The sequence below is a fragment of the Drosophila serrata genome, unplaced genomic scaffold, assembly GCF_035046125.1.
Source record: "Drosophila serrata isolate PLE 108 unplaced genomic scaffold, ASM3504612v1 contig_116, whole genome shotgun sequence".
In the NCBI taxonomy this organism is placed as follows: domain Eukaryota; kingdom Metazoa; phylum Arthropoda; class Insecta; order Diptera; family Drosophilidae; genus Drosophila; species Drosophila serrata.
In genome coordinates this window covers 890,938-915,418 of record NW_028257014.1, presented here as the reverse complement: position 1 = coordinate 915,418, position 24,481 = coordinate 890,938, and the positions used below count along the sequence as shown (strand labels likewise).

At 42.8% G+C, this 24,481-nt stretch overlaps 2 protein-coding genes and 1 long non-coding RNA gene across 5 annotated transcripts in view; 1 reads left to right on the top strand and 2 right to left on the bottom strand.

Moving 5' to 3' along the window:
- The window catches only part of LOC110178802 (uncharacterized), a 139,249-nt gene extending 114,843 nt beyond the window's left edge, over positions 1 to 24,406 (bottom strand). Inside the window, exons 1-3 of the long non-coding RNA XR_015270157.1 lie at positions 23,642 to 24,406; positions 23,079 to 23,261; positions 21,878 to 23,023 (exon numbers count right to left, since the gene is read on the bottom strand). This is a non-coding gene — a long non-coding RNA (uncharacterized LOC110178802). The remainder of the gene's footprint in view (positions 1 to 21,877; positions 23,024 to 23,078; positions 23,262 to 23,641) is intronic.
- On the top strand, positions 12,800 to 17,635 carry rho (rhomboid). The gene is made up of 4 exons (XM_020946052.2): positions 12,800 to 13,160; positions 14,527 to 14,928; positions 15,709 to 16,126; positions 16,252 to 17,635. Exons 2-4 carry the CDS (start codon positions 14,563 to 14,565, stop codon positions 16,563 to 16,565), a joined length of 1,098 nt encoding a protein of 365 aa, XP_020801711.2. The 5' UTR covers positions 12,800 to 13,160; positions 14,527 to 14,562; the 3' UTR covers positions 16,566 to 17,635.
- On the bottom strand, positions 18,662 to 21,315 carry Naa30B (N(alpha)-acetyltransferase 30 B). Of its 3 annotated transcripts, XR_015270158.1 has the most exons (3): positions 20,393 to 21,311; positions 20,023 to 20,316; positions 18,662 to 19,547 (listed from the first exon to the last, which is right to left on the bottom strand). XR_015270158.1 is itself a non-coding variant. In XM_020946055.2 (2 exons), the coding sequence occupies exons 1-2, from the start codon at positions 20,964 to 20,966 to the stop codon at positions 20,404 to 20,406; spliced, it is 501 nt and encodes a 166-aa protein (XP_020801714.1). In that variant the 5' UTR covers positions 20,967 to 21,315; the 3' UTR covers positions 20,337 to 20,403. The 3 variants fall into 3 exon arrangements, 2 of the variants coding, with proteins under 2 accessions (XP_020801714.1, XP_086682089.1); XM_020946055.2 differs by lacking the exons at positions 18,662 to 19,547; positions 20,023 to 20,316 and having other exon boundaries at positions 20,337 to 20,866; positions 20,929 to 21,315; XM_086825963.1 differs by lacking the exons at positions 18,662 to 19,547; positions 20,023 to 20,316 and having other exon boundaries at positions 20,337 to 21,311.
- Positions 24,407 to 24,481: the final 75 nt, after the last annotated feature.

Sequence of the window (24,481 nt, the reverse complement as noted above, 5' to 3'; positions counted from 1 at the left end):
AAATAAGTTTATTAGTGCGATTTGGGGCGGGAATCGAAAGGGGCGTTCGTACATCGTGATGAAGAGCCGCCCAGCCGGATAACCGGATAACTGGATAGCCGGATAGCAGGAGAGGATTAAGCGAGAGATGAACACATAAATACGTAAGTCAGTCATTCGAGTCCATTAGCGCAAGTGGAAATCGGTTGAGTGAAGAGCCTGCCGGTCCGAGGCGTATTTAAAGTGCGAAATTTCATTTTTAATAAGCGAGGATTTTCTCATTAAGCGCATTCACAATTTGTGGCCAGGACCGGGTTCTCGGTGGGCCATAAGGCATTAAGAGGGGCGATGAACATGAGATGTAATTGCGGATTTATGTGCTGCAAGTGCGGAAAAGTGTTGACCAAAGGATAATGGAGTCCTGGAGCGTAAATACAGACTCGCAATATATTTCAGTGCGCCCTTCCTTCAACGGAATATCGCTGCAGTTGCTCTGATCCTCCGTTCAACCAATTTAACAGCTTAAATCAATTGGACAATTTTTTACTGCATTTCCATCCATCCATCCATAGGCCCATGTCCTGTGGCCACAACATAAACAAAGACGTCCGGTCGAAATGGAATAAATTCCCTTTACCCCTGCTCCCAGCTCCATGTACACGCTAATTAAATTAGTTTTGAATGAATCTACACACACACCGAATCCACACACAAATAGCCGAAAATTCAATTTTAGCCTCCGACCAAATGCCACCGAAATTTGCGAAATCCGTTGGCGAGGGATTACATTACCATAATCATTGCAGTTACAGCCGACGAGCCGTTGACCATGCGGCATTAAATGCCAATTAAATGGCCAAACGGAAGCCGCGCATATAGCTAATTGATAACACATATATATGTACATATATACATATATATGTGTTTACCTCCAAGAGCTCTCTGTGTCAGTCTGAGTTGCGGATTATGGAGGCACTAATCGCGCTATTATAACGGATAGTGGGGCTTGGTCTTGGGGGAAGGGGGATGTTATGACAACAGCAGGATTGCCATGAAAGTGATGCCAGTACTGGTTGGGAATTTTAAGCCGATAATGAAACAGTGATACGACAAAAGCAATTAAGATTATTCATTACTGACTAATGTAGCAGGAAAAAAAATTAATAATAAACAAGATAATAAATAAATAATAAATTGCGTCTCAAGCTTCTCCCCAAACTTATAAAACCCTGTATATACGCATTCTTTAACAATATTATCTATATTTTTATAGGACAATTTTTCCAGAAATCAAAGTTTAAAAATGTCATAACTCCGTCAAAAAGGCACTAATTTCAATTCGGAAAGCTTCCCTTTGTTAGTTTTTATTATGATAACAATTCTGCATACTCAGTTTAAAATGTATAAAAATTTGAATTTTTATCAATTTTTTTCATTTTATAAAATGCGAAAAAATGGCGAAAAAATGTCATCCTAATTTTTATGCCTGGAAAGATTCGCCTGTTGATGCTGATCAAGAATATATATGGATTATAGGGCCGGAAATGAGTCCTTCCAGAGTTATAAGCTTCTGACTGAATTATAATACCATATTTATAGTAGATGTTTATCTATATTTTTATAGCACCATTTCTTAATATATCAAATATAAAAAAAACTCATAACTACGCCAAAACTGCACTAATTTTAATTCGGAAAGCTGTCCCATGTTAGTTTTTATTAGGATAACAAATCTGCATATCAGTTTAAAATGTATAAAAATTTGAATTTTTATCAATTTTTTTCGTTTTATAAAATGGGAAAAAATGGCGTAAAAATGTCATCCTAATTTTTATGCCTAGAAAGATTCTCCTGTTGATGCTAACCAATAATATATATGGATTATAGGGCCGGAAATGAGTCCTTCCAGAGTTATAAGCTTCTGACTGAATTATAATACCATATTTATAGTAGATGTTTATCTATATTTTTATATCACAATATTTCAAGAAATCAAAGTTTTAAAAACTCATAACTCCGTCAAAAACGCACTAATTTAAATTCGGAAAACTTTGCTGTGTTAGTTTGGATTAGGTTAACAAATCTGTCTACTCAATTTAATATGTTGAAAAATTGAAACTTTTATCAATTTTTAAACATTTTTAAATGTATAAAATTTGGAAAAAATTGTCGAACAATTTCTTCTTTTCCTTTATGCCTAGAAATATCCTCCGATTGATGCTGATCAAGAATATATATTATTTATGGGGTCGGAAATGACTCCTTCACCTTTAAACCGAGATACAAATTACAACCACTATACTCAACCGATAAATGGTGTAGAATCAAAGATGATTATCAACTTTCGTTGAAAGATATAAAGCTGAATATACACTAAAAGTCTAATAATAATATACTACTTTTAAAATTCAACATCTATTCCCAGCAAATTAATGATAAATAGAAAACCAAGACCCCCCGAAACGATTCCTTTTAATGGAAACTACCTCCAATTTTCCTAAATATATATGCTGATTAGTCTTGGATCCGTCTAAGGTTCATTCCTGGAAACCGTGTGCTGGGCACGCGCGTGTGTTTAAGATCACGTAACCATATGGCCGGACCTGGGTCAGTTGCTGGTCAGGAATTAAACAAAAGACACCCAAAACAAGGACCTCAATCAAGGCCAGGCTCCATGGCAAACGGCAACAGCAGCAGCCGTCATAACAGCGTCAAAACTAATTTTCATTTTCGATAATAATGAAAACAAAACAAGGAGCAGCAAGACCAGAATAGGGATCGAGCAGAGGCGCATCTGTTGCCGCAACCAAATTAAATTTACAAATTATTGGAGAAACACTTTTCGTTTTCGGGAAAAGTGAAAACTCCTTGCTGCGCCACTCAGCCAACTGTTGTCCCCGGGCCAAATCTGACAGCATCATCATTAGGAGGGCTCCCGCGCAGCTCCTCGTCTGACTGACAACCGACACGAGGCTCGTCTCTCCCTTCAGGTGTCTCACAACAGGAATCGTGATAAGCAGAACGCTGCTCCTTGGAGCGTCCTCCTTTCGCTACTTTCCATTCACTTTCCCTGCTCCCTGGGTCGCGTGCCATCTGTGGACCGCAAGACTAGACCAGGTCGCAGATCCCAGATCCCAGCCATATGGCGTATCTCCCTTTAAAACAGAACATGTGACAAGTAGTCGCCGTCTTCGGATGCTCCGACTCGTTTGATTCCATAATTTGCAATAAACACGAATGTTTATGGTAGGCAAAACGGCGACTCATTCGAGATGAAGCAAAGTGCGGCGGCATGGCAGGGAAGAGCGACAGCTGGAGGAGTGATCTTCATCCTTGGATATGGCCAGTCCTTGGTACCCATAGCCTTCCGGCCTGATTCGTTAATGGGGGTATTATTTTGAGTATCCTTGAATTTTGTATACAATGCAAGTATCCTCGTGATTCGTTTGCCTTTTGTTGGCAGCTGATGATTCTTGTTATCTTGATATTAACATTGGGGTACTAAATACTACACACGACCTCCCTTGTTACAGGGTTTTCAGAGGTTTCCCTATTTACCTAAAAATATCTTTACTAGATTGAACGGTTACCAGAACTCCTTGAATTCCCCATTTCTATCGGAACTATTTGTGATTTGTTGCAGCATTATTCTATTATCTCCGTGTGAGTAACTTGCAAAATCTTCGCACGCACAACCGATCGTCACCGCAGGACCCTGGACGCACGTGAAGGGTTTCTAGGATGAGAGCTTAAAACCAAAATCCTGAAATGCATAAACGTGCCCTTTGCCAGCATCGCTAATTCCCTGCCCATTCAAGGGAGCAGGAACAGAAACCACCCAAAGAATTGAATGCGAATAAATGTTTGTTACCATTTCCATTTGCCAGTTTCCCACTCATTGCATTTCCATAAACGTGACTGGGTCGGAAAATGATGGCAAAATGTGTGTCATGGTCAGGCCGTGACAAATTGCTGGGCGCGTGAGCAGAAGAATGACACAGACCGATCCTGGATTCTGGTTTTCAGCTCTAAACCTGAATATAAAGGCGCAGCGTGAGGCCTCAGATTTTCCGCTTTAGGGGTTAGGGGTTTTCCATTATCTCCCTTCCTTTTTTTTCTCTATAAACCGATTGAGGAATTATTACGCAAAATAGAGTTTAGACAATTGGAAAATGGCTTAGGCTAAGGCTTGCCCCATTTCTGTACAGTTTTCCCTCTTTGAACATGGACTTTTGTTGATCCGAAAAGCGTTTAAATTCAGTCGAAGCGTTGAATTGGAAAGCGGCAGCATTGGCATTATCAGCACGCGATTGCGCCAGCGATCTGTCACTAATTACTCCTCGGCAATCCAATTGCAGGGCAGGTGCAACCACTGCAACTGCATCTGGAGTTGATTGAGTCGCAGCAGATCGGAACGGAGCAGCAGGAGGAGGAGGAGGAGGAGGATGAGGAGGAGGAGGCCAGGGAGGAGCGGACCGGAGCAGACCGAAGCGAAGCGGTCAACGGCTCTCGCCGGGAAGATCGATGGTCGCGAGCGGTGCGGCGCGTGCTTAACTTTTTACTTTCAACTTGGCCTCGCGTCGCCGCCTGGGTTATGGATTTTTTTCGGACATTTCGGGATTCGTGAGCGTCGCTTCCGTGCGCCAGCTGCAATTTGTGGCTCATTGCAGCCAGGCCAGGCTATAACAACAACAACTGCAGAAAAAAAAAGAAGGGCCAGCCCCGGAACGGTGAGCGTGGATAATTAAACGGTGCCAAGACGAATGAGATATGCCCTATCATTTCAGGGGATTACCATTGCAGCAGCACTATTAATTTCTAAAGGGTATAGTCAAATCCTTTTGTTTTTTCCCTACACCTTTAAAAACTTTGTTAAGCTCCTTTTGAAAGTTTGCATAAAAGGTCTACAGTGTATTTCAGAATATGTCCCTCCTTCCTCCTCCTTTTTTAACTCTCAAAACTTCACAACTCGCTTATTAATCCCCTGCCAAAGTCCACATACCCTTCGATCCTTAAACTTTAAAGCGATTTCCATGAAAAAACAAGAGCGAGCGCATATAAATGTTGGCAACAAGAACGCGAGGCAGCATTTAAAAGGCCAAGCGAGGCGTTTTACCGGCAATTATCGCGCTGCTCGGACCGGAGAGTGGAGGAGACTCTGAACTCCGGGAGGGACTGGACGGGCAATCGGAGGGCTCATCATTAACCACAACAACAAAAAATAAAGTTAAAACCAAAACCAGGCCGAAAACAAAAGCGCAAAAACCACGTCGAAAAACGATGGATATTGTTGTTATTGTTGTTTCTCGTCGAACTTTTTTGGGTTTCAGTTTCGGTTTCGGTTTCGCCTGAACAGCCAAAAGTGGAGCTGGTGCAGATGATGATGGAGCAGGAGCAGGAGATGAAGCTGGAAGTGGATGTGGAGCCGCCGTAGGACCAACCTGTTGTCTGGCCTGCGTTCGTTCGCGTGTTGTAATTGCGGACGCCGTCTGCCAGCATCTGTTTTGGGGGCCGTTTATCGATGGTCGATGCCCCCCTTATCCCTTATACAGATGAAAAAATTACTGACTTGTTTTTCAAATATAATAAAAAAAAGAAATTAAGACAAATAATTGCTTGAATTTCGAGAAATTCCACAAAACTTTAAATGTATGCTTATAACTTGCAACTATTGATCTAGAGAGTTTAGATATGAAGAATTGGATTTTGAAATCAAAGCAAGTTAGGAAAAGGCTTTGAAAAACGAATCTACATTTCAGTAAATTGTTTAGAAAAGCATGGAATGACTATGTTTATATTTATTAATTATGTTTCCTAGCTTTTTAGCAGTGTTTGTGTGAAATTTCCTCCATCCATTCCATTCGAATTTCCTCCTCCGGCATCGTGTACCTCATAACCGCAGTGTCAATAATCGACAGCTGCCTCGCTTCAATATCCATCGCTCTTTATATTTTTGTGGGGCAGGAGCGGCGACCCCCTTTTACATAACTTGGCAGCTGCCCCAAAAAAACTCAGTTCAGTTTCGTTTTCGGTTTCCTCCTGGAGCGTTTTTCGGCGAAGGCTGGGGTCGAGTGCAGCTTTCAATTAGCCGCCTGCTCCTTGTAATGAATGCCGACAGAGCAGCGGCCCTAAAGGCCTCCACCTTATCCACCTCCTCCGTCTGCCACCTCATCCACCTCCTGGACCGAAGTGACGACTTGTCAAGAGAGGAAAAGGCTGAAAAGGGATCGGGGGGCACGTGCCACAAGCGGTAAAAGGGGAGGCTTAAGCTGCAGGAGCAATTTACCAGAGATTGACAGCATAATCCATCAATGGCAGTGCCCCCGGCCGAGGAGCGGAGTGGTTCTCGCAACTGTGTGTGGCGTTGCTCTTGCTGATAAATCCCCCCCCAAAAAAAAAAGCTGGCACAAACCAACAGGTGTACCTTTTTATTTGGGGAATATGCCAAGGCAATTGATGGAGTAATTGAAGGGATTACAAACATGCAGTAGAGTGCATAGAGAGGGTTTCTCATAAATACAAATCTAGAAATACAATTTTAAAGCAAACTAACATTGAAGCGTCATCGCATCTAAAATTCTCCTGAATCGTGGCTTTTTAAAAGTTGACATTCTCTATTAGGGGTTCGTATCCTTTCTTTTCTAATGAAACTAGAAATATTATATAACAAGCACACATTTACCCTTTTCTGAAAAAGAGCTCAAGTCAGGACAATCAAAATAATCATAATTAGAAACTGAAACCCATTAAACCCTGACCCTAGCAACCCTTTCTCCTAAGCGAAATCCACTCGAGTGAGACACTTCCCTTTCTTTCTGACCAAATATTTTCGAATGCAATGTTTGCTCGAATCCGTAATTAAAGTGCTGCGGAGTGGGAGAACTGGGAAAGCTGAGAGCCTCGCACTTGGTGGGCAAACAAGGTCACCGGTCACCGAGCGAAGCCCCCGGCTTTTGCCAGGGGTTGGCACTCGCCTGGGTATCCATTTCCTCTACTGGCCACGGCAGGAGTCTCAAAGTCACTTCACGCCGACCGTGCAAATTAAAACGGAATTACAGAGCTGACTGGAGTTCCGCTGGGCAAATATATCAGAGCTGGAGGATTGGATTTCAGCGGTGTCACGAGTGCAGACGGGTCGCAGACACATGCCAGACGATGACCACCATGACACCTCTCTCCCCCACGAAAGGGTGGAGGCCGCACAAGTGCATCCCATTCCATTCCCCAGGGGCTAAGAAGCTCTGGAGTTCTGGAGCTCTAAAGTTCTGGAGCTCAGAAGCCCAGGAGCTCAGGGGCCTTGGCTTCCGCTTAATAATATTTCAAATTGGGCCAAGTTCTGGGCAGGAGCAGCAGCAGGAGCAGCAGCTTTCCAACTGAAATGCAATAAAAAAGATGTGCAAGTTCGTTCGCTCCTCATCCAGAGCGAAAACTTTTGTAATAAAATGTTCATTAGTGCTGGAAGCAGCTCCCGCTGAGTTGTAGTCCCGGCCCTAATGCCGCTCCTTGGCCTCCTCCTGCTCCTCCTCCTCCTCTGGCATGTGTGTGCGGCGCTGGCTGCCGATGAATTGCAGTTTTAATGTGTTGCCAGCACTTTAACTAACTGCGAATCTGAGTTGCAGTTGCGGCCGAACGGGGCGAGGAGGGGCTCCCTACTCCTGCTGCAGCAAAAAATTGCCAGATTGCAAAGTTTTGGAGGATGAGCTCGGAGTTTGGGCTGCGACTGTGGTCCAACTTTTGCCGCGTAATTAAAACCAAAGCATTGCCAAAGTGGACAAGCGCCCTTTAAACTGATTAGCGCCGCGAGTTTCGCGAGTGGTCAAGGGTTCCAGGATTGCGGCGGAAGCAGCAAAAAGAAGTAGAGGGTCCAACCCCAAATGTGGTTTTATTTCCCACTCTTTTCATTTTTTTGTGCTTCTGCTGCGTTGCGGCGCTTGCCAATTTCCCATGATGGGGGCAGCTGCTGATGCTGCTGAATACTCGAATTAAATCCAAATGGGATGCAGCTCAAGTGTGGACATAGTGTGATTCATATGAAGAGTTTAAATGGGATAACTTTTCGATCCCCCCTCCAATTACTTTTATTAGTTCAGAGTAGGCGGAAGGGGAATCTTAATAAAGTTATCTTCACACTTTACACTGTATAGAGTTACGACTGTTGAAAGTTTTTATAACCTGGTTACGGATTACGCTGCTATGCATCTTATAGAAACTCTTTATATTTGCAGAATTCCTTAGACCAAGTTCTACAATCATTTCCATTAATTGTTGAATGATCCATCATCACAAATTTTTCTGTTGACTCAAGACCACTTTCCCAGCCTTTGTAATCTGGTTTCCTTATCTCTTTACAGAGGAGCTCCGTTTCTGTATTTATTTATTTATTCATTCCGATGACTTACTCCGCCGAGTCAGAGCCAATTTGGATTTGGCCATTACTCCGTTTTTTTTTTATATCCTTGTATTGTCTCAGCGGCGACTCTGTTTGCACTGCTCTTCTTTTTGGCTGCCAGAAATGGCAGTGTCGACATCTCCTGGGAACCGTTCCAAAAATGCCTCGGCATACATACAAATGTCCTTTTTAACCCGCATTGGGTTTTGGTGGTGGTCCTGCTGCTGCATTGACCACAGTTCCAAATGCCTGACTTGCCCTGGCCTCGATCGGGATTAGGATGCACAATAATTTCAACAATTACTACTTGAATGCAATGTTTATGTTCAATTATCGCTCCCAGCAGCACTGGACCTTGCAGGAGCAAGAGACCCGTCCCTTTGGGTCGTTGCAGTTCATTGATTGACATTTTTATTATGCATATTCGCTGGTGCGCTTCCGTCGCTTCCTTCCGTTTCTTACCATTTCTGGCCAACAATAACAATAAATTTCCAATTTGTCTTTGGCTCTGGCCATAATGAGACGTCCACAAAAGAGAGACCTTAATCCAATAGATAAATTTCGAGCATGTCCTGGCCAAGCCTTGGTTCAAGTCCCACGCGGATGTCCTCCTCTTGCTATGACTATGACTGCGGCTGTGGCTGTGGCGGACAGTCTCATTACTCGTCCATTATTATTGGCCTTCGCTTCGTTCTCAATCAATTTTTCAATTTCATTCCCATCGCCGACATTCAAACTGGCCCCGCCATCAAGTTCTGTCTCCTCTTTCCATTTTTATCTATAGCAAATTTGCATTCCCTTGGGGCTGACTTGTCACACTTTTGAGTCCTTCTGGCAGTTCTCTTATTGTTTGCTTTACTAAAATGTTAATTTGTTTAAGGAGTTGGTTGCCTTTTATACTTGATTTCTTCCCCACGTTTTTCATATCTACCTCTTAACATTTCCCATCAAATAGAGACTGTTTCCTTAAAATTGTAAAACAACCAGAACCCTGAAAATAGGTGTTGCATATTTTTCATCTTTAACCAAAGGACTTTCGGGAGTGAGTCCTTGTGTGAATTACCGTAAAGACATTTGAGCAGATTTCTCTTCAGTGCAGTGCCTTCTAAGAAGCTGCTTGAAAGACGCGCCCCTGGCCGATTATTAGTCGGCGGGATCCTTGGACAGGATCCAGGAAAACCAAACAGGGGAAAAACACACTCGCACACACATCGCGAAACCTTTGGCGGAACTTGCGGAAACAAGTCACAAAACAAAACTCCGGGAAACAAAACACCTTGCTGTCTGGAAAGCAAGTGCGCGGAAAATCCTGATTCCAACAGCAACTCGCATATGTTGAGCACATGTTTGAGGAATTTCCCGGCCCGCGGGCCAGGAATCAACGTCCTGCGTGGGAAAAGCCCGCGCCCGCACCCACGCCCACGCCCTCGCGGCCCACATTGTGTGTTACCTGTGTTTAAGCGGCTGACCTTGCCCTGCCTAAGAGAGAGAGAAAGAGAGCTATGGACAAGAGAAGGAGAGACGGAGGATGAGGATGAGGACTGGGTCCCCTTGGAGAGATGCGATGCGATGCGTGTCTGGCACAATGGAAAGCCAGCGATGTATGGATGGATGGCTGGAGGACAGACACCACAACCTGAGGGAACGTGGGAAAAAAGGATTTACGACGAAGATGAAGTTGATGACGTGCCTTGGTCATGGCCATGTAACTGTGTTTGCTGTTAGCTGTTTGTGTGTCCCCGCATCCATATCCGTATCTCTAGAAGTAGCTCTATCTGTATCTGTATCTGTGCCTGCTTACCTGTTGCACGCACATGTTAAAAAGTCATCATAAATCTCGGGGCAGAAGGAGGACATACGGACTTTTCCTTTTCACTTTTCATGCGGGAGTTCTCCTCCGCTCGCCTGAGAACTTCCCTCCCCGAGGAGGAGCGACGACGATGACTGGCAGCGAGGACAGTTTGTGTGTTATGCTATCTATCGGATCTGTGTAAATTCCCGGCTTATCATGCAAAACACGTAACGCAAGCCTGATCCTTTGGCCAGGAAGCATCATCATCGTGCTACTCCTTTTGTGCAACATGCCATGGTCGTGACCTTTCCCGCGAACTCCTCCTTCCGACTGCGGCTTAGGCCCTCTCGCTCCGCCTAATAATTTGTATAAATATTTATTTTTGCTACCGATTTCAATCTCTGTGGAAAGGTGTGAAATTCAAAACCTCCTGACCGTGATCTCTACTGATTCCCTTACCGGGAATTAGGAAGAATCAGACGGGGAATCCGTTCGTTTCGTTTTAGTATCGAATTCGAGTCCCGGGGACATGTTCTGCATTATCGATTTGCATTTCGGTTCACCTGCCACTGCGGCACGTTCCAGGGCCAAGAGTTGCATGGAGAAATCCCCAAAACCAAAAACCAAAAACGTCTTCGAATAAAATAAGCTATTTGTGGGGACTTTATGTTTAAATAAATAAACCTCTATTGTTAGAGTTTTATTATGGTACAAAAACCATACAATCATTAAGAACCTTTTAGGTTTTGCTGTTAATTAATTTCGTGAAATGAGAGGGCTTTAAAGTTGATTGTACTTTTCTATTTAATTTGAGGGACTGCTTAAATAATTATGTAATTAAATCAGTCAACAAAGTGAGATTTCTAAACGAAAAAGGTTTAGTTTGAAAGAAAGGAATCCAAAAACCAGCTGCCAACTATTTCACCAACATTTAAGCTACACCATCAAGGAAACTATCTTCCGGAAGACGAAGTTTATATACTCATGCAATTTCCGATGAAATTAGAGGAGCGAATCGGAAATCGGTCATAATTCTTCTGACTAAAATTAGATAGATATTAAATAGATATTTGTCTATATTTACACATATAGGAACATTTTTCCAGAAATTAAATTTTAAAAATCTCATAACTACGTCAGAAAGGCACTAATTTTAATTCGGAAAGCTTTCCAGAGTTGGTTTTAAGTAGGTTAATAAATCTGCATACTCAACTGAAAATGTTGAAAAATTCAAATTTTTATCCAAATTAAATTTAAAGATTTATAAAATTGGAAAAAATGGCCAAAAAATATCTTCCTTTCCTTTATGCCTAGAACGATTCGCCTGTTGATGCTGATCAAGAATATATATTGATTATAGGCTCGGAAATGACTCCTTCCAGAGTTATAAGCTTCTGACTAAATTATAATACCATATTTTAAGTAGATATTTATCTTCATATTTATTGCAAAATTTTGAATGAAATAAAATTTTTTTAAATTCATAACTACGTCAAAAAGGCACTAATTTTAAATCGGAAAGCTTTTCTGTGCTAGTTTTTATTAGGTTAACAAATCTGCATACTCGATTTAAAATGTACAAAAATTCAAATTTTTATCAATTATTGAAAAATTTAACGATTTAACCCCTTGTAAAATTTGGAACAAATTTAAAAAATTTGCTTTCCCTCAACGTTGTCTAAAAAGACTCGCCTGTTAATGCTGATTAAGAATATATATGGATTATATGGTCGGAAATGACTTATACACATAGTTATAGACCTCTGACTAAAATTATATACCCTGAAAAGGTATAAAAACAGAGATTACCTATATTATGTTATATTTATATGTAATGTTTTCTTTTAATGACTAAAGCATTAAATTGTTGTGGATCCTAACATATTAATATTTTGTATATTCGTAAATGATTAGTTGGAGCAAAAACACCTTTTGCTTTCACAATTGATAATTAAATTCATTTATATTATTCCCCTTATTTTGACTAATTTGATTATATTTAACCCTAAACTTGAATTTCGCAATATTGTGCAAGCCATAAAATCCATTTTTTCAAATAATCTTAGTAATGATAAATGTGTATCTTAAAGAATGAATTCCATTTCTTTAGACTCTAAAAATCTAACAAAGTCATATAATATTTAATGTAAGTAAGTAAAATTATTTAAAATCAGTTGTAAAATAAAGAGTTGAATCTATAAATAAACAAACACATATCTTTCTGGTAATAATAAGCTTGCTGGAATTTCGCCACATTGAGCAGCTTAGTTAACATCGATCACTGAAGATCGCCCGAGACGCAAAGCGACCCGACGCATGTTGGCCATTGGTAATGAATCGGAGAATGCTGTGACTCATTGATTGCTATTAACCAATCTTCAACCGAACCTCTCACTTCGAGCTGCAGGCGAGTGCATCCACAAACTGCCAACAGGCGCAACTCTTATACGGACGAGCCAACGAAAACACAACGTGTTCGATCCATCTTATAATCCCAACAGCATTTTGCTTAGGGAATCGCTTCACTGCGTGACGTCACAACGTCGAACATTTGAGTACGACCGAACCTCAACATGTCCCCATCAAACCGGGTCGGACAGAAACGTGCTATATATAAAGGTAAGCCCAACATATAAACTCAATCAGTCCGAACCGAAATCAACAGAAACAGCAGTCGTCGTTGAGCGTCACGCGGTACCCGTAGCCCGAGAGTTCGAAACAAGAAATATTGAAATTGTCGTACGCTGCGCGTTGTGTGCGAGGAGATATATCTCTCGAAGGAAAAATTAAATTGTATCACGAGAAATTGTGTGTGAGTGTGTGGTGCTCGAAAATGAATTTTGCGGCAGCAAGGTCCCCAAATTGTGAGCAAAGTGGCCAAGTGAAATGGCAATAAACTAAGCCAAGAGAAACTAAACTTATTTGGATTAAAGAAGGCATTTTTCGGATACCGGATACAATACAATAATATATCCCAGACGAGCAAAGGAAACAGCTAAGGTAAGCCAAAGGCCCCGGCCTTAATGAGTGCAAGAAATGGCAGCAAAAGACATTTGCAGATTGCAAATTGCAATAGAAATTGTCACAGGCAGTACACAGCATAAAAAACGAAACAAAGTGCACTTAATGAGTTTGTTCAACTTGTGCTCCCTCCCCTCCCCTCTCACCTTCTCGTTGGGGTTTCGAGGGTTTTTAAGGGTGCAAGTGTGCGAGTGCGAGTGCAACAAAAACGGAAAATCATGCAAATTACCCCGAGGGTCATGTGAAACTATTCTTCGTCGGACAGAAGGAAAGCAGACCGCGAATTAATTCATTACGATCCAAGTATTTGGACCCACTTTCGACACATCTCATGCAATGAGTGTGTGTAATTTTCATGCTCGCATGGACATTCAGTGCAGTGTCTGCAATTAAAATTAATAAATTAATTAATTAATAAGCAAGAGAGATAGCGGAGCTGTGTGGGCAGCTACACACAAGCGGTGTGTGTGTGTGTTAAGCAACTTAAAAAAAAGAAACAGAAAAGATGCTTAAAGACTTCAGGGGCAGCTAGGGAAAAGGAAGCTTCTTAAGAAGAATAATAAGTAAAGTAATCTACTTTCCAGTTGATTTAATTTGTATTTTCTCGATTTTAATACTCGAATTTACAAGCCCCCCTTGTAAGTCCGCCTCTCCCCGTCTTTGCCTGCAATGTACATTCATGTGGGAGTGAGACAAACGCGTTTTTGATTTTATTTTCTGTTGTGCAAGGCAATGAAAATCAAAAACCTGGCTTTTTTCGCCGCCTCCTCAACAATTGTTTGAGGAATTTAAGAAGATTTGCGCGGTGCTGTGTGTGCGGCGACTGTAATTGAATCGAATGCGATTAACATAATTTGTGAGGAAATGTCTTTCCAGCTATTTGTGCTGCCAATTACAATAATGCCCCATCCACGGCCATTAGCCGATTAGTTGGCCATTAGCGAAGATGATTTCAGGGCTGAAAGTGCAGTTTATGTAATGCCAACAAAGAGGGAAGGGGAGATACTTTTGTATCTTCTACTCCATCTACTCTCCATAGTTCAGTTAGCTAAATTTAGAAGAAAAGAAAACTTGGCCCATCAAATTTTATGGAGGCGCAGCCAAACTGACCCAGATTTTAGCCAGGAAGTTGCTGCAAGCAACAAGATGAAGGGAAAGGAATCGGAGTCCGTGTCCCACAGGCTATAAACAAAATTCCACTCTCTCTCTCTACATTTCTTTTATTGTTCTCCCCCCTGGTTTTCCCTGCCCTGCAGTTTATGAATAATTTATGCACTTAATTGATTTTTGTTTATTGTTCGGTTCAAGTTAATTAATTACACACTTAATGCGTGCTTCATTTCAGAATTTCGTCTCGACAGCGCCAAGAAAAGTAGTCAGAATGGAGAATCATCCAACACAGAATGTAAACGAGACCAAGGTGGAGGTGGAGCTGGAGAAGGAGACAGAGAAGGAGGCGGTGGAGAAGGTAGACACAGACTCATCCGCGGAGGAGCATTCCAAGGAGACCATCATTGACATTCCCTGCAACTCCAACTCCAACTCCAACTCCCACTCGTCGTCCTACGACACAGACTGCAGCACGGCCAGCAGCACGTGCTGCACGCGGCAGGGCGAGCACATCTACATGCAGCGGGATCCCGTGCCGGACACACACCACCTACCGGAGGCGGAGGATCTGGGTCTCCTCAAGTACGAGCACCGCAAGCACTGGCCCTGGTTTATCCTGGTGATCTCCATCATTGAGGTGAGCACACAGACAAATACTTCCTCCCCCCTCCCCCAAAACGTTAAATCAAAGGAGCCGCGAAAACTTTTAACCCAAAGAGCCATAAAAATGATACCGAAAGCGGAAGTTTTCCCAGAGTTTCCCTCCCCCCCCCCCCCCTGCGCACTTTCCATCAGTTTCTGTCTCAGCCCCGTCTGTGCCTGTTTCTGTTTCTGTTTCGTTTTCTGCCACGTCTGACTCGCTGGCGCCCCCGAAAATCGATTGTAAACAAGTTGAACAACAAACACGGCTAAGGAAAATGTGGAAAAAGTAGAGGGAAACTCGCACAGCTTTTTTAAGGGCATACTTTTCTTTTTGACATACGAGAAAACAACACAAGATGCCAAAAGATGTAACTAGAAATTGTCAAAACTAATACAGTTCTTTCAACAACAAAAATGGCATAAAAGATACATTTAGAAAGAAGTGCAGAAAATGTTTCCCATTTTCGTTATTGTCTCTGATATTAGGAAGTATTCTCAAGTAACCACTGTACTTGGAATTGGAAGTGATATGTCCTGAGTAGAAAATGTAGCACGATGCCACGACAATCAAGTCAAACACTGAAAATGGGCAGCCCACGGGGCGTATGAGTTTAGTTTTTGAAGTCTTGCCAAGTTGGCAGGACTCGCCCTAAGCATTTTCATAAGACTTTATTTGGGACGCGGACGCGGACTCTGTCGCGTGCCAGACGGCAACAACATAAATCAAAGTAACTAACCCCAATCCCTTCTCCACCACTCTCTATTCCCATTTTAGATTGCCATCTTCGCCTACGACCGCTACACAATGCCCGCCCAGAATTTCGGGCTACCCGTTCCGATTCCTTCGGACTCGGTGCTGGTCTACCGTCCGGACCGCCGGCTGCAGGTGTGGCGCTTCTTCAGCTACATGTTCCTGCACGCCAACTGGTTCCATCTGGGCTTCAACATCGTCATCCAGCTGTTCTTCGGCATTCCCCTGGAGGTGATGCACGGCACGGCCAGGATCGGAATCATCTACATGGCCGGCGTCTTTGCCGGTTCCCTGGGCACCAGTGTCGTTGACTCGGAGGTGTTCCTGGTGGGCGCCAGTGGCGGTGTTTATGCCCTTCTGGCCGCCCATTTGGCCAACATTACGCTAAACTATGCGCACATGAAGAGCGCCTCCACGCAGCTGGGATCAGTGGTTATCTTTGGTAAGTTTCACTTTCGTTTAACATACAAAAAAGTATATATATCCTTGGAATCCCTTGAACCTTCAAGGACATTTTTTGAATAACCAAACTAATTGAAGAACCTTTTATCCTTGCTGTGTTTACAGTGTCCTGCGATCTGGGATATGCTCTGTACACCCAATACTTCGATGGCGGAGCCTTCGTCAAGGGTCCCCAGGTGTCGTACATTGCCCATCTAACCGGAGCTCTGGCCGGGCTCACGATTGGCTTCCTGGTGCTGAAGAACTTTGGTCACCGGGAGTACGAGCAGCTCATCTGGTGGCTGGCCCTAGGAGTCTACTGCGCCTTCACCGTCTTCGCCATTGCGTTCAACCTGATCAACACGGTGACCGCCCAGCTGATGGAGGAGCAGGGCGAGGTGATAACCCAGCATCTGCTGCACGATCTGGGCGTGTCCTAAGTATCTTTGGGATCCTCGCCGATCAGCTTCAGGAGAGATCGAGAGACATAGAGTTTGTGGAAAAGGAAAGTTCATTCAACGATTTAGTTAAAAACTAAATTCGCGATTCGTTTGGCTTTTGCTTTTCGGTTAGCATTACCGTTATCGTTATCGCTACCGTTTTTCAGTTCGGAAAAAGCAGCAACACACAGAACATACTAAGAAGGACTAAAAAGAATACAGAATGAACCGAAGCGTCGAAACGTGTAAACAAATGTTGTGATAGAACCAAAGACTGAATTTATTTCGCGTGTAAAAACCAAGTAAAACTCAAGAAAATCAAGAGGGGGAGGTGCAGGAGGAGCAGGAAAATTCCAAAACAGATCGCCCCTCGCTATGATATAAATTAACCGATTATCCATCGCCCGTGTCTGTTTGTTTCTTCTTAAATTATGTATTTATTTATTTGCCGCAATTAACTCTGAATAAGCTGCTGAATCGGAGAGGAATCAACTGTATCAACATATTGTTTGTATAAACTCAGCATAATAACGATAAGCATAATAGTATCTGCCCTCGGACTATGTACGCGTAGCTCTTAGGTACCACTAACTTAGGCCCCCTAACAAATTGTTTTAAATTGTAAATACTATTAAGTCGCACACACACACTAGTCAAACAGCAAAAAAGAAAAAAGAAAACCAAGCAAACCACAGCAAAGAACCATTCAATTCACAACAATTAAGCAAATCGAATTAAATTAAACGAAAGTCACTTAAACCGAGCAAATATTTATGGTAATCCCCGTAAAAATACACACTCGAAAGTATTACTAATTATATTTATTTATTGTAGGGCAGCGCGCGAGGGTTTATTAATTTTTGTCAAGCGAAACCAACTATTTATTTATTTATTTATTTAATAATTTAGTGAAATTCACACAAAAACAGAAGCACGAAAAAACAGCAACCGCAAACTAATTCATTTGTAAAAACATAAATATAAATCCCATGAATGAAAAACACACACACGAAAAGCCAAAGAATGAATAAAAATCAAAAAACATTTCAAGAAACACATTAAATACAAAACCAAACAGCCTTTTTATTTCCCTCGTTTCTCTTTCAGTTTCCATTTCAGTTTTAAAGGCTAATCTCTTTGGTCAAAATACATATGACATATTGCCACAGAAGTATATATATATTTGTATATATATATAGATAGATAGCCATGTATATCCATATGCAAATAGTGAAATATTTAAACTAAATCGCAATCGCAGAATGAAAATAGCTAATCTGGCAGTAAAGCCAGCTAAGCGTAAGGCAAAATAGAATCCTTGTGGGCAGAGGAGATTGCGAGAAGCAATCAGAGCCCAAGATGATAGCATATTCGATTCTCAATAATATAAAACCACAGACATGCCACGCCCCCATTCACCACCCAAAAATAGGAAGCGGAAACGTTCAGCACACACACACACACAGACAAGAAATTATACATAAATAAATAAACCAAGAACAAAAAATGAAAACAAAAATAAATGTCTAAATTATAAATGAAATTCTCTCGTTTTCCTCATAAATAACTAAGGGGTGGCAGGGTAAGAAATGGTCGGCAACTCCCCTCAATCAATATTTGCTCCACATAAATATATTTATGTGAGAGAGAGTTGGCTGGAGGAGAATTAACAGGAAAGGAACTGCAACTAAAACTTGGGGAAATTCTTTTAATTAATACCAACTCTCCCCGAGTACTCCGTTCGGGAGTGAGGTGATTTCTTTTCGGCCCCCCTCAAAATCGATATTTGCTCCATATATACAAAACTAGTTCGGTATCGAAAACACAGCCATGAAATATAAAAAGGCCTTGCAGAAGAAGAATATCGTAATGATTTATATTGTCAATGCCGCCCCATCAATGTTTAGCAAGAATCCTGTCGGATTAGCAGGACTAAGTCCATGAATTTTGAAATAAGCATTCCGCTTGATGGACTTTTCGTCGCATCTTAAATCGTTAGGTACTTTGCGATTAATTAAACGACTTAAAAGTACCCTTTATTAAGAAGTCCTTCATAATTTGCTTGTACATTGCAGCAATTACACCTTAGCTGCGTTCTGAAAGAGGAACAGCTTTAATTCAACCCAATACTAAATCCAATTTTTAACCTCGAGTAAACTCTCTTGCTTACAAACTCCAGGGTATTATGACAATTTTCGGGGTCCAAAAATACAAATTATTAATGATGCCGACTCAAAGAAGCGTGACCAAATCACAAATGCTTGATTAATTCGGCAAATAAATGATGCCAAGTAAATATTAGTAGCATTAATAAGGTTACTAAATAATTTAACAGCAGGAGCCAAGTCCCATCGTGTATATCCTGGTTTAGCCTCCCCAAAATCGCACTTGATTGTTGTGCATAATCGAGGGAGCGAAGGAGCAGCAGCAGCCCAATCAAAGATGCCTGATTGCACCTGCCAATTAATTTCAAGTTAAGTTATACAATTATCCGGGGACAAGGAAGTGCCAGATATCCAAATAAGGCCTCTAACTTCGGGGGTGGAGTGCAGACAGGCACGCTTCCAGAGCAATCCCAAACGCCATGCAATTCGGTCTAGGCAGGTTGTGGTGAGCAAGATTTATGGGAGACAGGAGCGTGGACATCAAATTGAAATGCAGGCACAATGTCAACAGCAATCGGGGACGAGGTCAGAGACAGGCTCAGACGGCAACTGCAACGGGGACTCGGAATCCAGAGCTGCTGCTGCTGCTGGCTGAATCTCTCAAGCCGAAAAATCCACATAAATAACGCGAGCATCGCTCCAACTGCTCCGCCGTGTCTCCCTTCTCCATCGGCTTGTTTCTGCGAATGGCAGGTGCAACTCAATCAGCGCTTTGCTCCACACGCTCCACCTGCTGCTGCTCCCGTTCGCAATGTTGCCACAACGTTGCATGTCATCTGTTCGGGGCCTCCGCCGGAGCGGCGACTGGGATAGCCACCTGCCCAAAAGTTGACTTTGAACGTTTTTGTTTACATTTGGCGGAAAGGTGAAGTGTGTATGGAATGAAGCGTCGGATCCAGAGTCCAGAACAGAACTCAACTAACTGAGGAAGCTGGTAGCAAGTTTCGAGTGAGTATCACACAGATCAACGATCTGTGGCAGAAAGACCTCCGACGAGAACTGGCAAGAGGGTTCAATGTTCCATAAGAGAACTTTGAAGGAGGGAAGCGATGACCCGAAGGAGCCACAAGCTCCACCAAGGTCTTTTTACCTCAAATAACTATTTTGTTATATTTGTAAAAGAAAGTTATGCTTAGAAAACCATACTTTTGATATTGAATAAGACTTGCAATGAATAAAAAAGAAGATGGACGCCTTAAACCCTTTGAAAAAGTGTAACCCAATAGAATCAACTTTGTAACAAAAATAAGAACCATTTTCCGATCAATCAATCGCAATTAAAACATGCCGACCTTCTGAATAAGTACTGCAGCCATTCTTTATGAACTTTAGCCGTTGCTTCAATCAGTTTAAACGAATCTAAACAGAATGCCGCATTTAGGACCACCTATCAAAGCATAACCTTTATCGAGGCGACGAGTAAGTACGCCTTAATGTGTCGAGACATTGACCCTGAGAAGCCATTATCCCTTCGCCCGACCGCCGCTGTTTTGTGGCTCAATTAGACGCGGGCGGAGTTTCATCTACCTGATACTGAGGAGTCCTGCAGGACTTCGGGGCTACTCGAGTAGCAGCACGCTGGGGCGCTAATGGAAACAGAGAGAAATGTGTGAGATCGTCGCATTCATTCATTAACAAAAAAGAAACAGAAACAACAACCACCTTTTACAATGCTAATCTTCAGTGGAGCGCATTTTCAAGGACCCTTGGAGCACCAGCTTCAGACGAAAGGCATCCATACCATTCATATAATAGTTCATCAGTCGTCGTTCTCGGATGAAGCCAAGACTTTCGTAGAGAGCCAGGGCCGCCTTGTTGGTTATCTCCGTTTCCAGGACAATAATGGTCGCATCCTTCACGGCCATCATCTCGATGGCCATGGTAGCGAGAGCCTTCCCTATTCCCCGCTTCCTGTACGCCACATCCACCGCCAGCATGGCTATGTAGCCCTGCTTAACCTCTGGCCACAGCATCTCCAGCTTGCACACAATCACGCCCACATAGCGATCCTTGTCCAGAGCAAAAACACAGAGATCTGGCCAATTGTAGGCGAAGTAGCGATACGTGTAAATGGTGTAGGGTTCGGACAGCTCCTTCTCGATAAGGCTCTTGATAACATTCAGTTGGGACTCCTCCCTAAAGACACAGAAGGTGTACGGCTCGGAGGTGGCACTAACTACTCCAATTTTCGCACCCACCTCACTGGAGGACGGCTTATCGTGCTCTGCAGAAACATCTTCAACAATCATTGGGGACGGCGAGTGTTTTCTATTTCTTACAAATGGAAACTCAATTTCGAAAGGCAGTATCAGAAATTAACACTTTTAAAGCCTGTAAGCTAACGATTTTAACAAAGAAACCAATGATTCCCCATATCGAATTTTTTCCTTCAGATTATTAAACGTGAAAGTTCAGAACTAAGCAATAAAATCAGTCAAAATGTGGTGAAAATTCCTACAGCGACCTTGGAGACAAGGCACTCTGGCACTCGGCACAAATCCCAGCAGGTGACAGTCGTCGTGGCAGGCTCTAAATAGCATTACCAGTTCTCCCCGCTCTTAGCCCCCAGCTCCCAGTCAGGGCAATTAAGAGGCACGCCCGAGACAGAATTGAGGGAAAACTCCCGTCTGCCTGAGCATGTGAAAATTATGAAAATGTCTGCCACAACTTCGACTTTGACAGTTCCACCACCTCCTCTGACTACCTGAGCGCGAATCCTTTGTTGTCTCTACCAGGACGAGGAATTGCCAGCGAGCACGCACAGGTGTCCGCTTCCAGGCGGATGCCTGGGAGCCTTCAGCTGGGGTGGTGGTGACAGCTCTGAGCCAGGGCTCCACCCTTGGCTTTGCATATATGAAAACTAATTTCGTGTATTACGTTAGTGTGTTGATTGTGCAGTTCCCCCTGTTCCTTCCGGGCTTCCACCGGATAAGGAAGTGCTTGCCGCCCCGAATGAAGCAGCAATGACCTCATATGACCAAAGCTTAATGGAGGGAATGCAACAGAAGCAATTAACCTAAAAGGCCCATAAAGGACAGTCCAGCTTTTGGGGTCTCTGCTGGTCGACTCCTTTTTGGGGTAACTCAATACGGACAGGTTTAAGGAAAGTCCTAATAGTAAATCTGATTAGCTTGCTTGCTCACTTACCCGCACTTTGATTGGAGGCCATTCCCTGGGTGACCGAAGTTCCTCGTTTTTTTTCATTGTTTGCAGGGCGCTCACGATCCATTAAGTTGTTTCACTTTATTATAATTAGTTCCGAAAGTTAATTGATTGACGAAATCGGCGATTAAATATTGATTTTGGTTAGGTTGTAAGCCGGTTGCAGAGCATTAAACTTTAGTTGGGTCTCACATTAATGAATCTTTAGTTTTTGGACGACTTCAGTTGCTTTTGTTGTCATTTGCAATTCTCTGCATTATTAACAGCCTTTTTTATGCAATTTCACTCTTTAAATTCAAAAGCTAAATCTTTAGACATTTTTTCTACAACTTCTTGTGCTATTATCCTCGCCACTCAACTCCTTTTTATAATTACTCCTGGTGGCACGACGGCGAACGTTTCCCCGTTTCCATTCCTGTTACACTCTGCGGTCGCATTTCTAAGCTTTTTCAAATACTCGACTCGACTGTGGCAGAAATTAATTACACCCAGGACATAAGGACACTTGGCCCAGGACAGGGAGTTCGCTGAGGGTTTAATGAAGCGGCCTTAAGTGGCGGTTGGTCTGACACACAAAAAAGGGCGGCCAGGTCAACAAATTTCCATATTTGCCGTTTGCCGTCTGCCGTCGGCGGCGTCGAGTGAGATAAATGGATGGAGGACAAGTCCTGGGGCAATTCTGTTAGTGCCTTTGCTGTGGCTTCGCTCCACCTGAAGTGGGCCTCTTTTGTCCAGTTTATTAAAAAGAGTTAAGAGTCGTTGTCAGGGGGTTTGCGCTCCTCTTCGTTCCTGTTTCGGTCTCTGCTCGAGCTGCCAATATTTCAGTTGGCCTTATGACAGCTACAAGTGCGCCCCTTGATAAGCATTCCGATTGGAGAGAATGTCCAGAGTCCCGTGTCCAAGCTGCGGATAAAAGCGACGACAACTGGTCGATGTGGAAGATGTGTGAGGTTCCCTTCCTTTCAAGACAAAGGCACGGGCGCAGGTTGACTGCTCGCGTGGGTCGCCACCATCCTCCGCTCCACATGGTCGCGTGCTCCATTGTTTTTATGTGTATTTCCCTGGAATTCCCCGATTCCGATTCCGCATGAATATGTCAATGTAATGATCTCCTCCACCGTCTGGTTCTGTCTGTGGAATTACATAAATATTAACTTGTACTTTTTATAAACACGTTTTAGCGCACCAGAATAAGAAACTGAAGTTTGCAGTTGCCTTCTGAGTGTGGGGAGCTTTGCCATCTCAAGGAGAATCTTGCATTCCAGGCTAACTGAGGGCTTCGATTGATTTGATTTATACACTTGCGACGGCTTACACTGGATTCCAGAGGAAAAGATCGAGAGCAGTGTCCAACTGGCTAGTCGATTGGCTAAAACAAGACATGAACGCTCAGTTATTAAAGAATAATAAATATAGCAATTTTTACAACACCACTAAATAAGGTAAGTGAACGAAAAACCAATATATTTATGGCAATTGTTTGTATACATCTTCTCAGGTTATAATAATTTTAATCAGATGTTTGCTACGCAGAGAAGGAGTCATTTCCGACCCTTTGCATCATATATGTACATATGCTCTTGATCAACATCAACTGATTTACCTAATAAAACCCAAAATGACAATTAATGTATGCATTATTGGCTTAATTATGATCGATTTAAAATTCGACCCCCTAAACCAATTGTAAAGGGAAATTAGAATTAATTATTAAAGAAATCATGATTAACAATATTTATAATTACTTACCTTCCATTTCTAGCCACTTGTGTTATTGCCACTCCTGCAAGTCACCGGCCATAAATATGTAGACATTTTCCTACAGCTGGCACAAAATAAGCCAAATCCAACATTAATCAGCGTCAATTGGAGGATAAGCAATGAGCAGCGCAGCTCCTGTCCGCCGGATCACCCGAAAAGGACGCAGTTGCGCTCCCGTCATAATTTTTGCATTTGTTTCGACCTCCATCTTGTTTTTTGTTGTTTTTGTTTCACATCATTTTTTTGCGCCACCAACGCTCTGCTTCTTCCTTCGCTTGCTCCCGCGCTCACAGACACAAATACACTTACAGTTCAGCGGTATGCAGTATGAGTGTAACGATGTGACAAGACTGACGAATGACTTGACGGTGGAAATATAAATTCCTTGTCCGCCGGGATTGGGATTTGTTGACTGCACCACCGTCATGGCCTGAACATGTCCCGATGTTTTCCAATGTCCTGGCCAAAAACACGCAACGCAAAACCTCGACGCCGAATAAGAAAACCTCGCAAGCCGCACACCCACACACACAAACGAACGAGGGATTGTCGCAGGTGCGCGTGTTGAGCGAAATTGTAGTTTTTTGCTTCCAGATTGTGTCATAACTCATGGATTTGATAAGGATGGATGGCCGAGCCTTATCCCTCAGCACGCGAATCCGTTAAAACACATTACTTTCGTCGTCAATCCAATTTATTGCGATTTTAACACAGAACTTTTCACCCACGATGCGCACGATCTTTCGCCAATATGGCGATCGATTAATTGCAGTGTGACCGCATCAGAATAGCACGATCCCAAACCAAGTTGGCAGCCCCTATTAAAGT

Coding starts and splice junctions, on each gene's coding strand:
- rho (XM_020946052.2), top strand. CDS start 14,563: ATGGAGAATCATCCAACACAGAATGTAAACGAGACCAAGGTGGAGGTG. Junction 14,929..15,708: donor TGGTGATCTCCATCATTGAG/GTGAGCACACAG, acceptor TTCCCATTTTAG/ATTGCCATCTTCGCCTACGA. Junction 16,127..16,251: donor GGGATCAGTGGTTATCTTTG/GTAAGTTTCACT, acceptor CTGTGTTTACAG/TGTCCTGCGATCTGGGATAT.
- Naa30B (XM_086825963.1), bottom strand. CDS start 20,979: ATGATTGTTGAAGATGTTTCTGCAGAGCACGATAAGCCGTCCTCCAGT.